General features: G+C 46.7%; 1 protein-coding gene across 1 annotated transcript in view; it reads right to left on the minus strand.

Annotated features, from left to right (window-relative positions):
• Positions 1–13,296: 13,296 nt before the first annotated feature.
• The window catches only part of LOC144819194 (long-chain-fatty-acid--CoA ligase ACSBG2-like), a 364,803-nt gene continuing 358,480 nt past the window's right edge, over positions 13,297–19,619 (minus strand). Inside the window, exon 13 of the mRNA XM_078677171.1 lies at positions 13,297–13,376. Coding sequence (XP_078533297.1) covers positions 13,297–13,376 — 80 coding nt within the window. The remainder of the gene's footprint in view (positions 13,377–19,619) is intronic.

Genomic DNA, 19,619 nt, shown 5'->3' on the forward strand with positions numbered 1-19,619 from the left:
GTCCAGGAGGATGAGGGCTGATGTTTCGCCGTTGTCTAGTTGGCGCCTGATGTTGTCTGTGGCGGCGATGAGGGCTGTCTCTGTGCTGTGGTTTCGTCTGAATCCGGACTGGGACGGGTCTAAGATGTTGTTGTCCTCGAGGTGGCGGGTCAGTTGCATGTTGGCGATTTTCTCGATGGCCTTCGCTGGGTACAGGAGCAGGGAGATGGGCCGGAAGTTCTTGAGGTCCTTGGGGTCCGCCTTGGGTTTCTTGAGGAGGGCGTTGATTTCGGCGTGCTTCCAGCTTTCCGGGAATGTCGCTGTCTCGAAGGAGATGTTGATGACCTTCCGTAGATGGGGTGCGATGGTTGCTTCTGCTTTGTTGAATACGTGGTGTGGGCAGGGGTCTGACGGTGATCCTGAGCGGATGGAGTTCATGACCTTGCGCGTCTCGTAGTCATTGACGTGGGACCAGGAGGTCAGGCGGTTGGTGCAGGTGGAGTTCGCAGGGGGGGGTGGGGTCTGCTGTAGTCTTGGTGGTCGTGGTGTTGAAGCTGTCGTGAGGAGGAGATGGCGTTGACCTGCTTCGACATGGAGAGGGAGGAGTTGGGGATGAATCCTAGGTTGCGTGCGTGGTCCGTAGGTGTCGGTGCTGTTCCCAGTGAAGTCAGCCACCAGGAGTTGTCCCAGGCAGAGGGGGTGGGGCCGAGGACGAGGACCTCCATTTTGTCCGAGTTCAGCTTCGGACGGCTGCTCCTCATCCACTCGGCGACGGCCTTCAATCCCTCGTGGAGGTTGGTTTTGGCGTAGTGCGGGTCCTTGGTGAGGGAAAGGATGAGCTGGGTGTCATTGGCGTAAGAGATGATGTTCAGGTCGTGCTGGTGGGCCACTTGTGCGAGGGGGGCCATGTAGACGTTGAACAGGGTTGGGCTGAGGGATGAGCCCTGGGGTACGCCGCAGATGATGTCAGTGGCTTTGGATCAGAAGGGTGGGAGGCGGACTCTCTGGGTTCTGCCGGAGAGGAAAGACGTGGTCCAGTCCAGAGCTTTCTCCTGGATTCCGGCTTCTTGGAGGTGTGTCTTTAGTGTGCGGTGGCAGACCATGTCGAAGGCAGCTGACAGGTCCAGGAGGATGAGGGCTAAAGTTTCGCCGTTGTCTAGTTGGCGCCTGATGTCGTCTGTGGCGGCGATGAGGGCTGTCTCTGTGCTGTGGTTTCGTTTGAATCCGGACTGGGACGGGTCTAAGATGTTGTTGTCCTCGAGTTGGCGGGTCAGTTGCATGTTGGCGATTTGCTCGATGGCCTTCGCTGGGTACAGGAGCAGGGAGATGGGCTGGAAGTTCTTGAGGTCCTTGGGGTCCGCCTTGGGTTTCCTGAGGAGCGCGTTGATTTCGGCATGCTTCCAGCTTTCCGGGAATGTCGCTGTCTCGAAGGAGATGTTGATGACCTTCCGTAGATGGGGTGCGATGGTTGCTTCTGCTTTGTTGAATACGTGGTGTGGGCAGGGGGTCTGACGGTGATCCTGAGGGGATGGAGATCAAGACCTTGCGCGTCTCGTCGTTGTTGACGTGGGACCAGGAGGTCAGGCGGTTGGTGCAGGTGGAGTTCGCAGGGGGGGTGGGGTCTGCCGTAGTCTGGGCGGTCACGGTGTTGAAGCTGTCGTGGATGTCAGCGATCTTGCGATGGAAGAAGGTGGCCAGTGAGTTGCACAGATCTTGTGAGGGCGGGATGTCCTTGGTTGGCGCCGGGGTTGGAGAGTTCCTTCACTATGTTGAAGAGCTCTTTGCTGTCGTGTGCGTTGCTGTCCAGTTGGGCTTTGAAGGAGGATAAAAGATGCAGCCAGGATTCCCTCTTGCAGGGACACAGTCTACAGGTTGTGGATTCCCCTCTTCGGGCCCATGCAGGGTTGAATTCCGCAATCCCTAGCATGGTCAGCCTTATGAATAAGATTTCGGACTTGTGTAGTGAGGGGCTCGCTTAGGTAAGGTTGTGCTTTACCTGCCATGTAGGAATTATTCAACGGATCTAAATGAGAGCTTCGGCGGAGAGATTTAAAGTCTTGTTTAAAGGAGATTTGACGCACTTGTTTGTTGACTGCTCTCTTCCAGGCGTTCAGGGGGATGTCCAGCTGCATGATGCTTTCTTCCTCGATCTTCAGTGCTTTAATTGCGTTTCCTAGGCTGGAAGGCCAGGCCGAGCCTGGCCCCTCAAATATTGGTTTCATATGATTTTTAGGGAGTTAGCCGGTGCCCTTAATATCCTTAGACATGACTTTAACATCTCCCCCTGACACATCAGATCTGGCCTTGCCAGATTTAACTCCAGTCTTAGCCTTGTTTTTCTGGCTGTCCTTGGTATCAAAAGCACTGCCTTATGCGCCTTGGCTTGGGCTGTGTTAAAGAGTACGTCCAGTTTCCCGGGAAAGGCAAGGTGACCGTAGTTAATTGCTGGAAGGAGCTTCGCTCTTAAGACTGTGAGAAAAGGGCTTGCGGACGGGCTGATCAGATGCTGGCTTAGTTCTTTTAATTGATGTATAACCTCGCTGGCCTTGGAACTCTGCTGTTTTAGGTGTACGTTCACCTTAGCCCGTTCCATCAGCCAGACCCTTAGGTAGTTGTATGAGGCCGCAGAGTTGATTTGCACATTTCCCAGTTGCCACAGTGCATTCTTTTTCAGATGGTAGGCTCAAAAATTATGACCTTGGTTTTTCCTTGGTTGACTGTCAAGTTATTCATTGTGTTAAAGTTGTTTAATGCGTTTTGGGCTCTTTGTAGGCCCACCTTTGTGTGGTCCATTATGACTGTGTCGTCAGCATACTGTAACACCGGCAGCCTCACACTTCCTAGTCTTGGGGCTACCAAACTGGCTCCTTTTAGGGCCTCCCCCAAATCCGCCGTGTATAGGTTAAAGAGGAAGGGGGCCAGCACGCATCCTTGCTTCAGCCCATTCTCCGTGCCTATTTTGGGGGATACTGTGCTGGCCCTTGTTTTAACGCGCACCCAGGTGTCCTCATATAATGATCTTATTGCACTCAGGATATTTGATGGAATGCCCAAGTTTTCTAACTTCCACCATAGTCTTTTTCTGACTACTTTGTCAAAAGCTGTGCTATAATCCACGAAGCAGCAGAAGAGTGGTGGATGATTCTTCAGGGTTGCCTGGGCTGAAAGATACGCTATCGCCAGAACATTATCCATGGTTGATGCCTGTGGCCTAAAGCCAGTCTGGTGCAATGGTATTATGTTTCTTTCTTTAACCCACTTCTCCAGGTCTGTTAGTAGTAGGCGGGTGTATGCCTTAGCTTCCAAATCGAGCAGGGCAATGAGCCTATAATTAGATGGCTTTAGGCGGTCTCCTTTTACTGAAAATGGGTACCAATATGGAACCCCTCCAGGACTCCGGAGTTGAGGCGGTCAAGTAGGTATAGTTGAAGAGTGGGGTTTGGAGTGACGCCCAGAATTCGGGTGCCAGTTTGAAGACCGGTGCTGGAATCCCATTAGACCCAGGGGCCCCATAATTTTTCATGCTCTTGATAGTATTGATGACCTGTTGGACGTTTATCTGGGCTGGTAAGGGGCCCTGGGTATCGGCCAGAGATCTATTGCCCATGGAGACCATGCCTGGGCTTGAGATCATGACTCTTGGCTTTGTATTAGCTGGCTCAGCTTGCCCGACTGGGTCCACCCTACCACTTGTTGGCTCTCTGTTGGAAGGTGCTGTTACATTTAGCTGTTTCACGTGTAGCAGCCAATCTTTTTCAGACACTCAGTTTTCTCTTGAGGGTCGTTGATTGCTCCTCTGGTTTATGTATCCCCAGAGTTGTGCTGGGTTCCTTTGTTTGAGCAAGGAGAAGACTTTAAGCCATTCGCTTTCCATGTTGGCTTTTTTGTGTTCCCATAGTTTCTTCCTAAAAGATGACCTCAGAGACGCGATTGATGGTCCCTCCGTTTGACTACCCCTCTTTTCTTTTCTGCGAGGGCCTTCCACAGAAGCCTTTTGCATTCTCTTATATCGTTGTTTGGGAAGATGCTTCCTGGTCTCAATTGCCCTTTCAATCTTGGGTTTTGGGGCTTGAAATTCCCACACTTGATTTTTAGGTCCTCAATGATGTTCTCCCTTCCTTTTATGAGTAAAGGATCAACGAGCAGGCTCCATTCCTGTTTCTGGGCCAACCAAGCTTGAAGTGTATTCCCTGTCTTTTCTGACCACTTGATCCTCCTCAAGACACTATGTATTTCCTCCCCACTGGTCTCCCCAATAGGTTGGTAGATGGTAGCTGACAGAACTTTTAGCTGAAACGCTGCTCTTAAAGGCCTGTGATTTCTTTACTTCCAGTCTGCGACTTCAATGTCTTCAATTCTGGTCGCCATCTCTTCACTGGCCATAATGTAGTCAATTCTTGACGCGTCCCGGAAGGTGAGTTGAGGATGCCACGAAGCCGAGCGAGCTTTTTTCAGTACATGGGTTGATGTCAGCGTGTAAATGTTGAGAAGGTCGTGCAAGGAAGCTGCCCTGCCTGAACCCTGAGGGAGTGATTCAGTTGTGTCAAGATCCTTCAGATTAAAATCCCCGGCTAGGATGACCTGTTGTGATTTATGTTTGTTTAGCAAGTCTTCGAGGTTCTGTGCCATTGCCTCCAGCTGATCTTTCATGAGGGTCTGTGTTGGGTTGATATAACAGGTTATTAATAGCAGGCGCGTTGGATGTTTGTTGAAATTCAGACTTCTGATCTGTAGGGCTTGTAGTCCAGGAGAGTTTGAGTTGATGGCTGTGGCAGCAAGGGCACATTCATGTTTTAACCACCGGCTGGATGGCCAAAGAGGTTCTGTTTGATGGCTGGGACCTGATGTTCGTGGGAAACAGCCTAAACAACGAATCATTAACAACAAGTGTATTAAACATCGAATCCTTAACCGCGACCTTTACCAGAACCATGACCTCATTAACCACTAATGTACACGAACAACGACCACCTGAACCACGACTTACTAAACCAGAGGTAAGTGTCAAAATGTTAATAATTAATCTTAAATGCAAGTGCAATAATAATAAAATAATTTGGAACGGGATGTTGATTTTTTAATAAATTTAATAAATTAGTAATGTGTAATATTATTTAAAAAATGTATTTGCACATATCCTGATTTTAATTACAATGTAGAAATATTAGTTTGTTTTAATTTATCGTGTTAGGCCAGTAAATGGCACTGTCGGTTTGTTTTTTAGTGATGTGATTAAGATCAGACCTCGATGCGAAAGATCTCTCTAGTTGTTGAGTTAAAAAAAGACATTGCAGAAAAATACAGGAGTTTGTACAGAGATCTAGGGACATTCATTAGAAGAGAGTTGAAAATACCATCTGAAAAATTAGGAGGCTGAATATGAATGTGTCAGCTGTGAAAATTGAATACGAAGTATACCCTGATTCAGTCTGTCTGACCCCATTTCAAAGCACCTCTGAAATAGAAGGAGACGGGGATTTTGTGGAACACCCAAGACAACAGTTCTTAGCAAACTTTAATCGTAGTCATTGACAGCGCTTCAATGGACATCAAATAGTGATAACCAAATTCCATATACGCATCTCACCTTTACGAAAAGCAGTACTTGAATATTGCTTCCTGTCTTTATTTCTCTTTTCACTGAACTGTTGATTGATTCTTTCATTGAAACAAGAATTAAAAGTGACCATCTTCCACAGGCCGTTTCAATTGACCCCTTGACTGGTAGATTCCGGTAATATGAAAAATTATTCAATTTCGTGCTTTAGTAATTCGTTGTACAGTACATAGTGGTTTGGCTTTGGTAGTGGTTTAGCCTTCGTGGATTAGGCATTCATTGTTTAAGTGGTAGTTGTTTGGTCATACAACCGATGTTCGTAGTACCCAGCCAGAGGAGTGCTGGACAAGGTCCATGTTTCTTGGAAACAGATTAGGTCCCCGCTTTCCAGGAACTGCTTCAGATAAATTTTTTTGCAGATTTTGCTAATCCCTGCTATGTTCCAGGAAATTATAGTTAATTGCTGCTTGTGGGTTAGTCCTAGCCCAGCGTCTCCTTTGACCGGCTGGCTTTTGTCGTAGTTAGGAATACTGTGGCCTCCTTCTTGCGAGTCCCTTTTGATCTGTATTAGATGGTGCGTATAACCCGATGATTGTTTTGTCATGAGATTCGGATGCCCATTAGGTCCTTTGGCCCATCTGGCTTTTATCCAAGGGTCCTGAGCTATTTGTCCCGTGCAGGACCGACCAGGTGGCCTCGCCCCCTAAGTCTGGGGCCAAGACGTATGGGTATTTTGTGTGTGGTAACATCTGCACTTCGATGCCCCACTCAGCAGCTGGGTGGAATTATTCACGACATCTTGTTGTATTTCTATGTTCCTCAGGCCCACCACTGATGAGTCGCCATGCGTGTCCCCCTTCATGCTCAGAAATGTCACCAATTCTAGGTCTCCTGTTTGTATCTTGTCTAGGGTGTCCAGGTGTTTGAAGAGACGTAGAATGTTGCTCCGATTCAGGATGTCAAGCTGTCCCGTGCTAAGGAATCTCAGTGTGAGGACCACCTCATATACAACTGCTGGTTCACCCACAGTTAGGGTCCTTTCTCCCCTTTCATTTGCGGTCTCTGCTGGGGTTGATAATATACTAGTGCTTACTTGGTGAGTTGAGGCAGGTCCTGCTTGAGGCTGCTTGTTTTGGCCGTGATTACTCCTAGTAGCAAGCTGAAGCCCCGACTTAATTGTCATGGATTTGGAATGGCCGACTGTACTGTCTGTGTTGCCGAGGCTGTCTGAATTAGGATTCTGCGGTAGATGGACTTGTTCCGGCCGTTGAATCGTTATCTGTGGGGTGATTCATCGTTTCTAATGACGTTTGGCCCTTCACACCGGAGGTGCTTGGTGGTGACGTTGCTTGTGCTGAATTTCCAAAGACGTTGAGACTGGGGGGACATTTTGCCCCAGTTTTTGTAGGTGAAGAATAGGTAAAGCTGAGTAACTTTTGTGTCCCCTTGTGAGGGCGGTTGGTTGATCTTTAATGGCTGCAATTGTCTCACTTTTAGCTTTGACTTTTTCTGTTGCTTTTTCAGCTTCTTTTTTGGTCTCCTTGATAGGGAGGGTTCGTGTGTGTCAGTTGAAAGTGAAGTATGTTCCTGCGAATCTGTTCCAACAGCGTCACTAGCCCTGAGGTTTGGACTTTGTGTCTCTTTAAAGTATTTCGGGGCTGCTGACAGGAATGTAGATCGTGTGCACTGCACTTTTGCCGTTGTCGCCTGTGATCTTCTGTTCTAATGAAACCCCCGCTGACTGTGTTGCCGTTGGAGTGTGACTGTTGGGCTTTGCCCGATTGTCTGTGTTATTTAAAGTTGGTGCCTCCATGCGTCCTTTTGCTATCTCGACTAGGTCAGCTAGAACCTCAGGAAGAGAGGACCACTTCTTGATGAGATTTGAACAGGTACAGGAGCATTCGCCCTGGTTGGAAGCCACATATTGAGAAATCCTTTTATCTAGGTCCTCCACCTTGCAGCTAATGTTAACTAGGCATCCTGCAATTCCTTGTAGGAGGTCTATTTGCACTTCCATCTTGGTCGATTGCCACAAGAGGGCTTTATTTGTGGCGCTGTTTGTTGCAGTCGAGAGTGATTTCTCTGAATCTGCTTCAGCACTGATGTTGTGTGAAAGATATTCGATTTTTGAGTTAGGGGCCCATGGAGACGCTGAGGGCCATGACAAGTTTGGTGTTAGATCGAGAGTTCTTTTGATCTTTTGTTCGAGGTTGTAAAGGAACGAGGATGTGAGCTCTCCAGCCACTGGAGACACTGGGACAGAGTGAGCTGGTTGAGACCGGGAGATTGTTGGTTTAGGGGCTTTGGAATCGTTTTGGGGCTCACTGATCTCCGTGGTCTAAGGGTTTAGACCAAGGGCGTTGGGCTGGTGGATTTGCGCAGTTGACATTACTATGGAGCTGCCTTTGGGCGGCGCTATGCCAAGAGTCTTACTAATTGTGGTGTCCTGCCTCATATCTCCTTTGAGAAGTGGGGGGTTCCACCCCTGTATGGGGCTTTTGGTTGCTTGGGAGGGGAATACTTGTGAGCTAAACTGGTTGTTTCCTGCTTGGTCCTAGGTTCCTCGCAGGGGGGGGGTCTTGTCCTTCAGTGTGCAGATGTGGTCGGGCTGTCGTCGGCTATGTTCGTTAGTGCTGCTGATTTGAGCTGAACGTGGATTGTGGGAGGAGCGTCCTGTGTTATGTCATTGTCACTACTGGGATGATCGTTTTTCTTAATAAGGAAGTTTCTAATCGTGCTCCTTTGATCTGCCTCTTGCGGCATTTCTTTTTGGCGATAAGTTAATGATTTGCTCCTCGTAGTCCTTCAGTCCCTTTCTTAGGCGGGTTGCTCATGAGGATTTCTTCTGGTGTTGTGTGCAATCACCCCTTCCTTTTGGGCCCCATGTGCCAGATGGTTCGCTGGGGTCAGCTGGGATTGGCCACCGGCTGCTGGGCGACTGCTTCGGGTCCAAGTCCGAATCCCTAATTGCCCTTTTGTCACTTTTGTCTATTTTTTTGGCTCTCTCCGCTCTTTCTTTGTGGGAGATGCAAGGGCTGCTGATGCTCCTTTAGATGGAGCTTGAGCTGATGCTTAAGTTAGTGGCAAAGATGATATCATTTGGGTCTTTAATGCTGCCTTGATGATGCCAAGTTCCCCCTTCCCCTGCCGGTGCGGGGGATGTCAAGGCAGAGGTGAAGGTGGTGGGGGCAAGTGGGTCTGTCTGGGGGGGGGGTGATTTGGGCAAGCGGGGCTCTCCAGCCAGGTCACGGGCTGCCCATGACCTAATCAGGCCGCCTCCGTACCTGCCGCAAGCACTCACTTACTGCAGCCGCTTATGTGCAGCCGCGCTTGCCACTGCTGTTGGCCCTTTTCTGTGCTGTTACCTGTCGAAGGGTTGATGAGGCTCACTCCCCCGTAGCCCCCACTCCGACCCTTTCACTGGTGAGGTTGTAGGTGGTAGGTGTAGTTGTGGGCTTAGTCTCCCCCGAGTGCTGCTACAGGGAGGATTGCGGGGGGAGGCCCCGTGCTGGCCTTGAGCTGGCCCAGGTGCAAGCACTGAAGACAGTTGTTAGGTGCCAAGGCTTTGCAGAGCCCGTCATGGCTCGAGGGCTGCGCTCTATGGGGGACAGAAACACTTTGTTCCCCCAGCCGGCCGCCCGTAGCTTGCAGACACTTTTGTTGGAATCCCGCCGTGTGGGAGTCAGCGGGTACCGCAGGCAGGCTGTGGGTCTGGGGCCGCAGCGGCGTCTCCATCGTTCGCTTGTCTGTTTGTCGTTCTGCGAGTCGACCATGAGTTGCGGTCGGAGTGAAAACACGGACTGGATACTACCATGCATACTGTTTCTTGTTTCTGACTTTTTTCCATTAAGGTCTTATGTAGGTTTCCCCTGTCGGACTCGTCGACTTCCAAAAATCTCTCCTTTATTTTTCCTAACTATTCCTGGCCTTCCACCATTTTGGTTACCACGGCCTCCATTTCCCCCGATCCCACTTCTGACACCACTTGTGGGAGGGATGGGCGGAACGGAAGCGAGGAGGCCGGATATGGGTAATAGTGTAACACTTTATTGTTCAAATGGTTGAATAAAGAAGGAGAGAGAAAATATCTATCTATCTCATATGTCTCTGGGGAAAGGGGGGATGAGAATACATCAATTCAGTTCCCAAAAAAAAAAAAAAAAGGATTAAACGGAAAAAGGCTTGTCTTGTTCCTGTCTTTTTCTCCCGGTATCTTCACTGTTTCCTCTTGCTTCTTTCCTTTAGGTGCCTTGTCATGCTGGAGGGGTCCCCGGAGGCTTGCAGAGGCAGTATGCAATAAAGATCAGGGACACAGTAAGTATAAAAGTATGGGAATGGCTTTCTCTACCCTTTACCACACCCGGGTGGGAAGAGCGTCCATGCAAAAACAAGAGAAGGAGGTAGGATAAGAAGAAAGGGAAAAAAAACAACATGGATTGGTAGAAGGTTAGGTGCACATGATTTGTAAAGGGGTCAGTGCTAGGGAACGGGTGCTAGGGCTGTGAGAGGGATTTTGCTTCTCTTTTAGATCGTGCCAGAGAGTGAGGAATCCACAAGGTAGTGCCCAGAATGTAGCAGGGAAACGACAGGGCAGCCGTGTGAGAAAGGACTACCTCTCTTGCTTCCCCCACCCTCCGTCCCTTGGAATTTCTAGGTACTGTGTTTAGCCGTAACTCTTCTGAGTTGTGGCGGATCTTTGGACGTCCTCCGGTGACCACCACTCCTCACTCCATACGTCTGGGGCTTCTTCGATTCCGGTTTCCTCTTGGCAGGCGTCCACCTTGATCGTGTCCTTTCCGGTGAGGCTGTCCGTCTCTACATCTCCCTCTGTGTTTGTTTTCCTCGCGTCTTCCTCGTTCCTCCTTCTTGTCGGTGACTTCCTTGTCTGGATTCCCCTTTTCTTTATGTCTGCTGATTGGTCCGCTGGTCGCTCTGTCGGGAACTCCGATTGGTCTGACCATTAGGAGGCAGGGTTTCGATCCTGTTGGGACGAAGCACAGTCATTTCTCAGTATTTCTTCCTCTCTTGCTAGACCGTTTGGCCACGGGGAAAAAAGGGACATGACGTTGAAGAAGGGGGTAAGTCGGGTCTTAATACCGGAACTTGGGGCGCTTCCTCACAGGCATCCCTTCCAGATACCAAATCATAGCGGTATGTATGAATATTTTGTGACCGTGAATGCGGTCGCAAAACATTCGCATTTTGCAACCAACTTCATGATTGCAAATGGGAAGAGGACCCCAAAGGTCTACTTTCCCCTTTTGTAATTGCGATTCGCAAGAAATCGCAATTAGGTAATTGCTATTCCTAATGTTGATACATGTGGCCCATAGTTCCTGCAGCCATGACTTGATGCTAAATTGCCTGTATTTCTGAGAAGTAGAAAGAAGACATCATTGACGTCAACGAAGATATTTTTGCACCACACTTACAGAGGATATAGACTTGCAATTTGTTATTTTCACTAGAAGGCCTACTTAAGGATTTGTCACTTTTATTTCAACAAGGAGACATCCATTAGGATTATGGATTCTCACAATTTTCACAAGCAGTCATTTGTTTGTGTAAAGACTCAACATACATAGCATTACTTTCATAAGAGATTCCTGTGGAATCAAATTGGCACAGACTTGCTAGACAAGTATAATATGAATATATTGATTATAACAAGTATGTGATTACCAAAGAATATGGTATCAATGCTTATCATTTTAAAGTTAGCAGATCTACAGAACATCATTGAACAATGTTAAAGGCAGCTTTCTTTAACAAACAGCATAAATTTACTCCAAATGCAGTTCACAATTACCACATCAACTTTCATTATATTACAGCTCAAGAGAAATGTTTAATTCCAATATAGATAGTGGAAAATACAGAATGTGTCTGCAGGTATGTTGAACAATATCGGAATTTATCTGCTAAAGTCACTTCTTTGTACTAAACGTCTTGTCTTGTTTTTAGATCTCAACACTGCAGCTGTACGATTCAGTCCAGTTGTGCGGCCAGGTACTGTGACCATGTCCAGATTCTTGCCACCTTATTCTTTCTCAGGGCTACTTCTAACCCATACGGTAATAGTCTGCAGTTCAGACAGGTGTGGAAGCTCTCATCACTCCTATTGGATCTGGATTGCAGGGTTTAGAGCATCTTGATATTCAAGGTCCTTGGAGTCAGGCATATGGCTCTGAAGCACCATGAAACTGATTGGTGTACGTGCGCTTAATAAATACTTTTAACATAACAAGCAAAGTACAGTACCATAGTTCTTTACAGTAGGTCCCTGGAATCGGAAACAAATCTTTTCAGAAACGTGGTGCAATACCTTAAGTCATATATGGTGTTCTTGGGAGTCCGACACAAGTCCTTTTCTGTAGCAGGTGGCAGTAGATCAGGTTATTAATAGAGATCCCTGGAGTCAGCAGCTACCCCTTTCGGTAGGAGGGTTCAGTAGCTTAGACTGCTACCTGAGGTCCCGGGAGTCAGACATATGTCCTGAGCAATTGCACTACACTCAATAAGATCAACATAAGAGGTCTCTCATGGCCAACAGCTAATGGTGATGCCAGTAAGAAAGCTCCAGAAAAACCAGGCCCTGCTGCTTCTGCGCTTCCCACTCCTCCCCGCTCCACTTCCTACGTCGCTACGTATCGAGTACAACTAAAATGCACATGGGTAGATGCCAGGTATGAATTGGTTGACATGCTGAACAGCGCCAAGCAACATCAATTACATGTCTTTTAGAAAACAGCTTAAGACCTGGCTGTTCTAAGGCTGGCGGCTTTCCTCTTTCTTTCTCCTGGTCTATCGGGCACACTGGGAAGGGTTGTTAGACATTACAACGCGGGCTTTTAAACCACGTGCCATTACGACACTGTAAGCGCTAGATAGTGGAATAGTTTAATTTTGTATTCCAACTCCAGCCCACGTTACAGTAGGTGTTGGAATAGAAAATTAAACTATTCCTTTTCCAACAGTGCCCTCCAGCGCAAGTCGTTGAAACGACTTGCGCTGTAAAAGCAGCATTGTAATGGCAGCGCGTGGTAATGCCCGCGTTGTGATGGCTGCTCAGCCTAGGAAGCCCTCTCTAGGGCAGCCATGCGCAATATAAATCCTTGTAACATAACGCAATAATTAATTGTTCTTAGAAAAATCACTAATTGATTTGAGCTAATTGATCGCTGAAAAATCGTATTTTTATCATAATGTCTCATTTCTTTAGTATGTAAAGCCTCAGATTTGCCTTGTATGCTATTTCTAATTACAAATATAACAGTTCCCTGCCTGAATATTCTACATGAAAAATTTGCTCGCTCAAAAAAATGCACATTTCTGATAAAGAATGCACAGCAAGGAATGATGCTGTGTTATGTGGTAGCGAAATTGGAAACTAATTATATACAGAAAAATCCATTAAAGATAAGCAGCAGATAAAGGGCAGGAAACAGAATATTGACTCGAACTGAAAGAACAGTTAACTTGTGGGATTCATGCACACATTTACACAAATGAAAGCACAAATCGTTAAAGTTTTAATATGCAGCAATAATTACAAGAATATGCAGATGGTTACAGGAAAATAATATATATTATTTTGATTCAATTGGCTACCAATGAAAAAAATGCAGTTCTTTATTGTAAATTGCCAACAATAATAATTCCAGTAAATCTAAAGCCTTCAGGAATCAAAATATCTTTACAGCTTATTTTTTAAGTTGCCATTGCTTTAGGCCAAAGGTCTTTTCTTCCCTCTGAAATTGTCAATTCACCTTGTAGAATTCATCAATGACCTTCTCATACTTTTTTAAGATGATAGAACGTTTCGTTTTCATTGTGGGACCTGAATTTGGGAGAACAGAAAGGGAGAATAAGTGAGGGAGGTAAAGTAAAAGAAATTTAAAAGCAGGGAATATAAATGTTCATAAGCCAGTAACAGTCAAGACGTTGGCATTTTAATTCTTCTTCAGCTCTTTGATAGTCTGTAAAGCTTAAAACTGTGGCAAATGGTTTCTCCCTTGGAAAAAAAGTTCTTTAAGGCTCCTAGTACTCTACCATGGATGATTCTTATTAACTAAGTTCAGCATATAGTAGTTTAACCACATATTCTTCCTAACGGGTCCTGGAGACTGATTTAATACTTTTACTGAGCCACTATATAAGACCCCTCTCTACCACATGAGTGTCTTATTATAAGAGACTGAGCTGAGAAATTTACTAAAGAGTTTTAATACAAGCGGTGCCTAAAGCAGTAGGTTTCATTAAGTTATTGCATGCCGGCACACGTAGGAAATCAAAGTCTATGTAAATGTTTCTAAGTCTCACCTTTAGATAACATTTTATAGCTGAGGACGGACACTAAAGGATGTGCTACTGAGTGCAAGGATCTAACTTAAAATTTCATACAGACAGCTAAATAATGAATCCACATACACTCCTAGGTTTCGTACTACTTGAGATATCTTCAGATTATCTGTACTGGTCCATGGCCAGAAGTTTGGGGCCCATTAGAATGGCGGACGGATCGCCACCGCCATGCAGGCGGTGGCGATCCGTCCGCCATCCCTGCCCGTCCGCCACCTTTCTCCCCCACCATATTACGATGGCGGGGGGGACCGTGGCGGAGGGGAAGACCGTCTGCCGCTTTTCCGCCGCGGTCGGCTTGCAACCGCGGCGGAAAAGGCCTGATATGGTGGCGGTGTCTATCAGACACCGCCAGCCATATTAGGATGGCCGGTGAGGAATGCCTTGCCGCCACGGAAAGGCATACGGTCTGTGCTTTGGGGGCCTATTGTGGGCCCCCAGGGTGAAGGGAGGGGGTGGGGGTGCACATGCATTTGAATGTACACCATGACAGGCACCGCGCGGTGCCTGTCATGTTGTGCATTGAAATGTTCAACGTGCATTTTTTGCATTGCGGCGGCCGGTGCTTCAAGCACCGTCCGCAGCAATGTAAAAAATGCGGGATGCACCCGCCACTGTGGCGGATGCATCCTAATAGGGGGCACGGTTCCTCCGCCCTTGTGGCGGACGGTACCGGCCCCCGACAGGATGGCAGACAGACTTTGTCCGTCCGCCATCCTAATGGACCTCTTAGTCGGGAGTGGAAAAGGCTCTTTGGAGGGTGAGCAACATAGGAAATCAGTTTTTCCTCCATTGAACTTTAAGAAGTTCTTTTCTGCCATCTCTTTGAAGCATGGGTGAAGCCCTTCTGCTGGGGGGTGACTATTGTTATCCTGGGACAGAATTAACTGTGTATTGTCTGCTTAGTTTACAAACGTGATAGTGTATGATCTAATGAGGTTCAGCAGTGGGCGCAAATATATATTGAAGAGGATAGGGCTCAGTGCTGATCCCTGGGATACACTGTGTTATGTTCTCTTAATTCTTATAAGTGAAATGGAAGGAGTGAGTTTGCTTGGGTCCTGTTGATAGATAGGATTCAATCCACTCCAATAGTGTTCCATCCACCCCTATCTTCCTCAGTCTGGATGTCAATATTTGGTGGCTGACACTGTCAAACGCAGCCGACAGATCAAATAATATCAGAACTGCTGCTGGACCTCTGTCAACTGTCACCCTCAGCTCATCCATGTCTAGAATCCATTGTGCTGATCTGAAGCCTGTTTTCCAGGATGTTGTGGTTTTCCAGGTGGCTTGCTAATTTTTTCCTAACATATTTCTTTACTATTTTTTACTGGATAGGGAAGTTGTGAGATTGGGTGATAATTACTGAGATCTTTTACGTCTGCTGTTGGCTTTTTCAGTAGCAGGATGATTAGAACTTTCTATTAGGCTTGTGGTATGATGTCTTTCACAAGGGATTGATTACAGTTCTTTAACGCCTGAACCACGGCGGTTTTTCCGCCGCGGTGCGGGCGTTCTATTAGGTGGTCAGAGCTGCGCCGGCTGTTGGCCGATGGCAGCACTAGCGAGGTAGTGCTCCCGTCGGATAACGGCCGACGGCAGCACGCAAGGGGTTAATAGGCTCAGATATAATTCATCTGCCCATTCTTTCCACATATTTGGTGGAATTGGGTCTAGTAGGGAGCCTGAGGCGATTGTCAGGGCCAGGGATTTAAATTCCTATTCTTTCAATATCTCTGTATTTTCAAGCTTTGTGCTAACCACCTCTGTATCACTTCAGTGGTCTTCTCTTCGAAGAGTGGGTCTTTCACCATTGTATCTGTGTTAATGTCTTCCAAGATTTTTTTACTAAAGAATTCCGACAGATTGTTGCATAATTCTCTATACTGTTTGTATCATATAGTCTGTGTTTGCTAGATTCCCTTAATATGCCATATATTTTTCTCGGCCTATTAGTAGCTTATGTGATTGTTTTAGTGTAGTGATACTCCTTAGCTTTTTTAATTTCATTTTTATAATTATTCAGTATGCCTTTTGCCGCTACCTCTCAATTTTCTTACATTTAGTGTTAATCTCTTTTTGAGCTTCCGTGTGCAAAGATAGTAAGCGTTTGTGCCACTGTGTTAAATTTTTTATAGGTATTATTTCATCTAGGGTCCGTTATTGATTTTTGTAAATATTCATACATTTCATCGACTGTAGCCCCTTCCTGGTAGCACGTTGTGGTTTCAAATATCTTTTCTTCTTTAAACTTCTTTAATTTATACCACGCTCTAACCTGAATTGCTTTCTTGTCTAGTTTCACTTCCTCAGTTGCTTTGGGCCTTTGTATTTCGAAAGCTATCAGTACATGATCTGACCAGTTTACCTGGATCATGTCGCTTACTGAGATGTGCATGTCATCGGCATAAGAGGATGTTTAAAGCCAAAATAAGGGATGATTGCAGCTACTGGGACCATGTGGATATCAAAGAGAATGGTGTTTAAAGAAAACTCCACATGACCGAGCAGATGCAGAAGAAAAACAAGCATTGGCATAGCCAATAGGTCTCGCCTTTTGGACCTTATGTATTTAGCCAGAACTTTTGGCTATGTTGTAGAGCATTGTGGCTGATGTGCATCATATTGAAAAGTTATAATAAAAAGTGTTAAGCATTTTTGTTACCTTTATAGAAACCAAGACAACATCATATACAACTGAACAACCTGATTATAAAAAGATTTTAACATAAAAAATGTCTTCTAGTTTATTTGTAGTTGCACTGGTAGCAACTTCTTTCTGCCTGTTCTCATGCTTGTTTGTTATAATTGTTTTTGTTATGGGGGAGCGGGACATAAATAACAGGGGGAGTGGAGGTTGGACAACAGTAATTTAATTATAACACGAGCTGCGGACGGACAATAGCGGAGAATCATGCCACCATGCTGGCAGCAGCGCATCAGTACAGCCCTCGGTCACACCACATATTAACTTTTTGACCCCTTGAAAAAATTTGGTGAGTACCCCATGCTTTACACCTTAATACATCAGATGATATCAGTGAATTGGGAAGTATTTTTTCAACTGTTTTCAAACATGATGTTACAAGCAGTCATGCTTCCCCCCACCCTAACAACGTCAACAGCGAACTATGAGGCCAGTCAGTTGTTTTGTACACCCTTTGTTTGGGTGGGCTAGGATGCTATTATACATAATATTATCAAAGACAGGAGCAGGTTTTGTACAGCGCATAACCTGAAATCATTATTTTGAGGTTGTCTTTTACGTTAATAATGATGAAAAAGTGGAAAAGTGAAATAAAACAACTGCCTTGGATCACACAATTTGGACAAGTGCCGTTGCAGGATTAATGCAGGTGCTCTGGTTTCACAGTATGCTATTTAGTCACAAGGTGTACATGCTTTGCGTCACTTACATCCACCTAACCGCCCCCTGACCACACGACCACCACCCTGCTGGCATCAATATGGGCCTCGGTCACATCACAGACCAAACTTTTTGGCACCTGGGAAAATGTTTGCGAGTACCCATGAGTTAGAGCCTTACGTGGCAGCAGTAGGATCGGCCAGGGGTTCGGAAAGCGTTGAAGGCTACTTGATAAAAGCAACCCGTTAATCTACTGGGGCAGCTAATCTGCAAACAAGGCACTACTACAACCAAATATTTATCTTTTTTGCAGCATGAATACCATTGCTTAATGTGACTGCTCTCATATTTGCCAGCATGCTCCCATGGGTTTGGAGCTTGCAAAATGCAAAGCCAAACATACATGGCAAGGGTTCCCGGCTCTCTGTGTTTTAAATAAACACCTTCTTATTTCAGGCGCCCGTTGAGCTGCATTAATACATGTGGTGCTGAGAAACTGAAACATTACTTACACTTAAACAGGAAAAAAAAGGGTCGGAACCCACTGCACTGAGTCAGAGCTTGTATCAGAGGATACAACCAAGCACAAGGTTCCAAAACAGAGTTCAGTGAAGAAGCATTAGTGACCCTTGTTGGGCATGTATTTTATGGTAATCCACCTTTATCGAGGCTTTGCCACAGAAACAACTGGTTTGCCACAAAATGCCTGACATGCAGGTGACCGTGACAGAAGATGCAGCATACATACTATGTGGGTTAGAAATATCCCAAACATACTCAAAAATATTTCCCCTTCAGTTGCACACACTCTTTCCTAATGAACTCTCCTTTCACAGGTGTACCTTGCCTACCCCTAACTCTACATTCCCTCCTGAAGGGGAAGGGCGTTGTCCCACAGGTAATACCTCGCCATACAGGTACCCCATTTCCTTCTATGCCCATTTCACTTGAGCCTGCCCTCCACTATCATGTCCTCCGCCTCCCTGCTAGTGTCCTCTTACCTCGGCTGGTGCTGCCCCCGGTGCGCCCCTGGGGGCCACGGTGCCTGCCGCCCCCAGTAGACACTGGGCAGCAGGAGGAGAGCATTCAAGGCTAGCCTTGCGGCCTGCAAGAGCTGCTTCTGTTGCCGCCTCATGCCTAGGTGAGGAAAGTGGAGGACCCGACCTGGAAACACAGCTTTACTTCACAAACCACTCTGTGCGCGTCGCCCGCTCCAAGCAACAGCCAGGCACGCACACGGAGGGGCACACCCCGGAAGGCAGCAAAGGGTGGTTCCAAACACCAGCTGGAACTAGGGGTGGAGAATTCGAACAAGGAGAGACTCCTACATGGGGGTGGGGGGTAGGACGGATGCCAAACGAACCAGTCAAGGAGGGGCGCGAGGCTAGGCATGAGTCACTGTAGAATGAGACTGAGGCAAAAAGGCACAGAGAGGTGGAGCCTGACACCAGCGGCCTGAGTTGACCCAAGGTGACATCTGGCCGAAGGCTAAACTTTACTACATGAGCTAAGCCCAAATCCCTCAGCTGGTGGTTGCAGAAAGAACCCTAACATTATGAACAAGGAGATCAAAGGGCTAGCTGATGAGGCGCACGTCGCGCTGAAAGCTACCGGTGCGTGCGCACCACGCTGTACTGAGGCGTAGCCCTGCACTTCCGTGTCTGGTTTTAAACAGAGGTGTGTACCGTGTACCCCTGGCCAGTGCCACTGTGGATCTTTGGTGGTTCCTGTGATTTTTATTATGCAAATGCTTTAAGTGCCACACAGGACAGACACAGCATGAGAGAAACCAATACAGAATTTAATTCCAAAGGGCGGAGCCGGCGTTTAGTAAGCATTGCTTCAAAAAGATTTTACAGGACAAGGGACTCTGAAACGCGCTGCTGATAAACTTGTGTAAACACAGGAGGCTAAGGAACAAAGACCCATAACAAGTAGGGTAGTGCACACATGAGAGCAGAGGAGCAAATGGTAAGAGTGGCTGAAATAAGGTAGCTCACCATGATTTTAACATGCAGAGCGTCACATGTACCAAGTGAATACAGCACTGCACTTACCGTAATGAAGTCCCATTTGAAAAAGTCTGTCCACCGCCATGTTAGACAAGAAGGAATGGAAATGTTAACGTGCAGACTGCCGCATCTTCCAAGCGCTTACAGCACTGTGATTATCGTAATGGAGTCCCGTTTCGAAATATCCGTCCACCGCCATGTTAGAGGACGTGAAACAAAAAAATAATGTGTGCAGCATCGCAAACGGAGTGGGAACAATTTAAAGAAACAAGTGGCATTGTTACGCTTCCCTTGACCATACAGCCGCAACCGTATCGAATACAAACAAGCGCACATGCCC

The sequence above is a fragment of the Lissotriton helveticus genome, chromosome 2_1, assembly GCF_964261635.1.
Source record: "Lissotriton helveticus chromosome 2_1, aLisHel1.1, whole genome shotgun sequence".
NCBI lineage: Eukaryota > Metazoa > Chordata > Amphibia > Caudata > Salamandridae > Lissotriton > Lissotriton helveticus.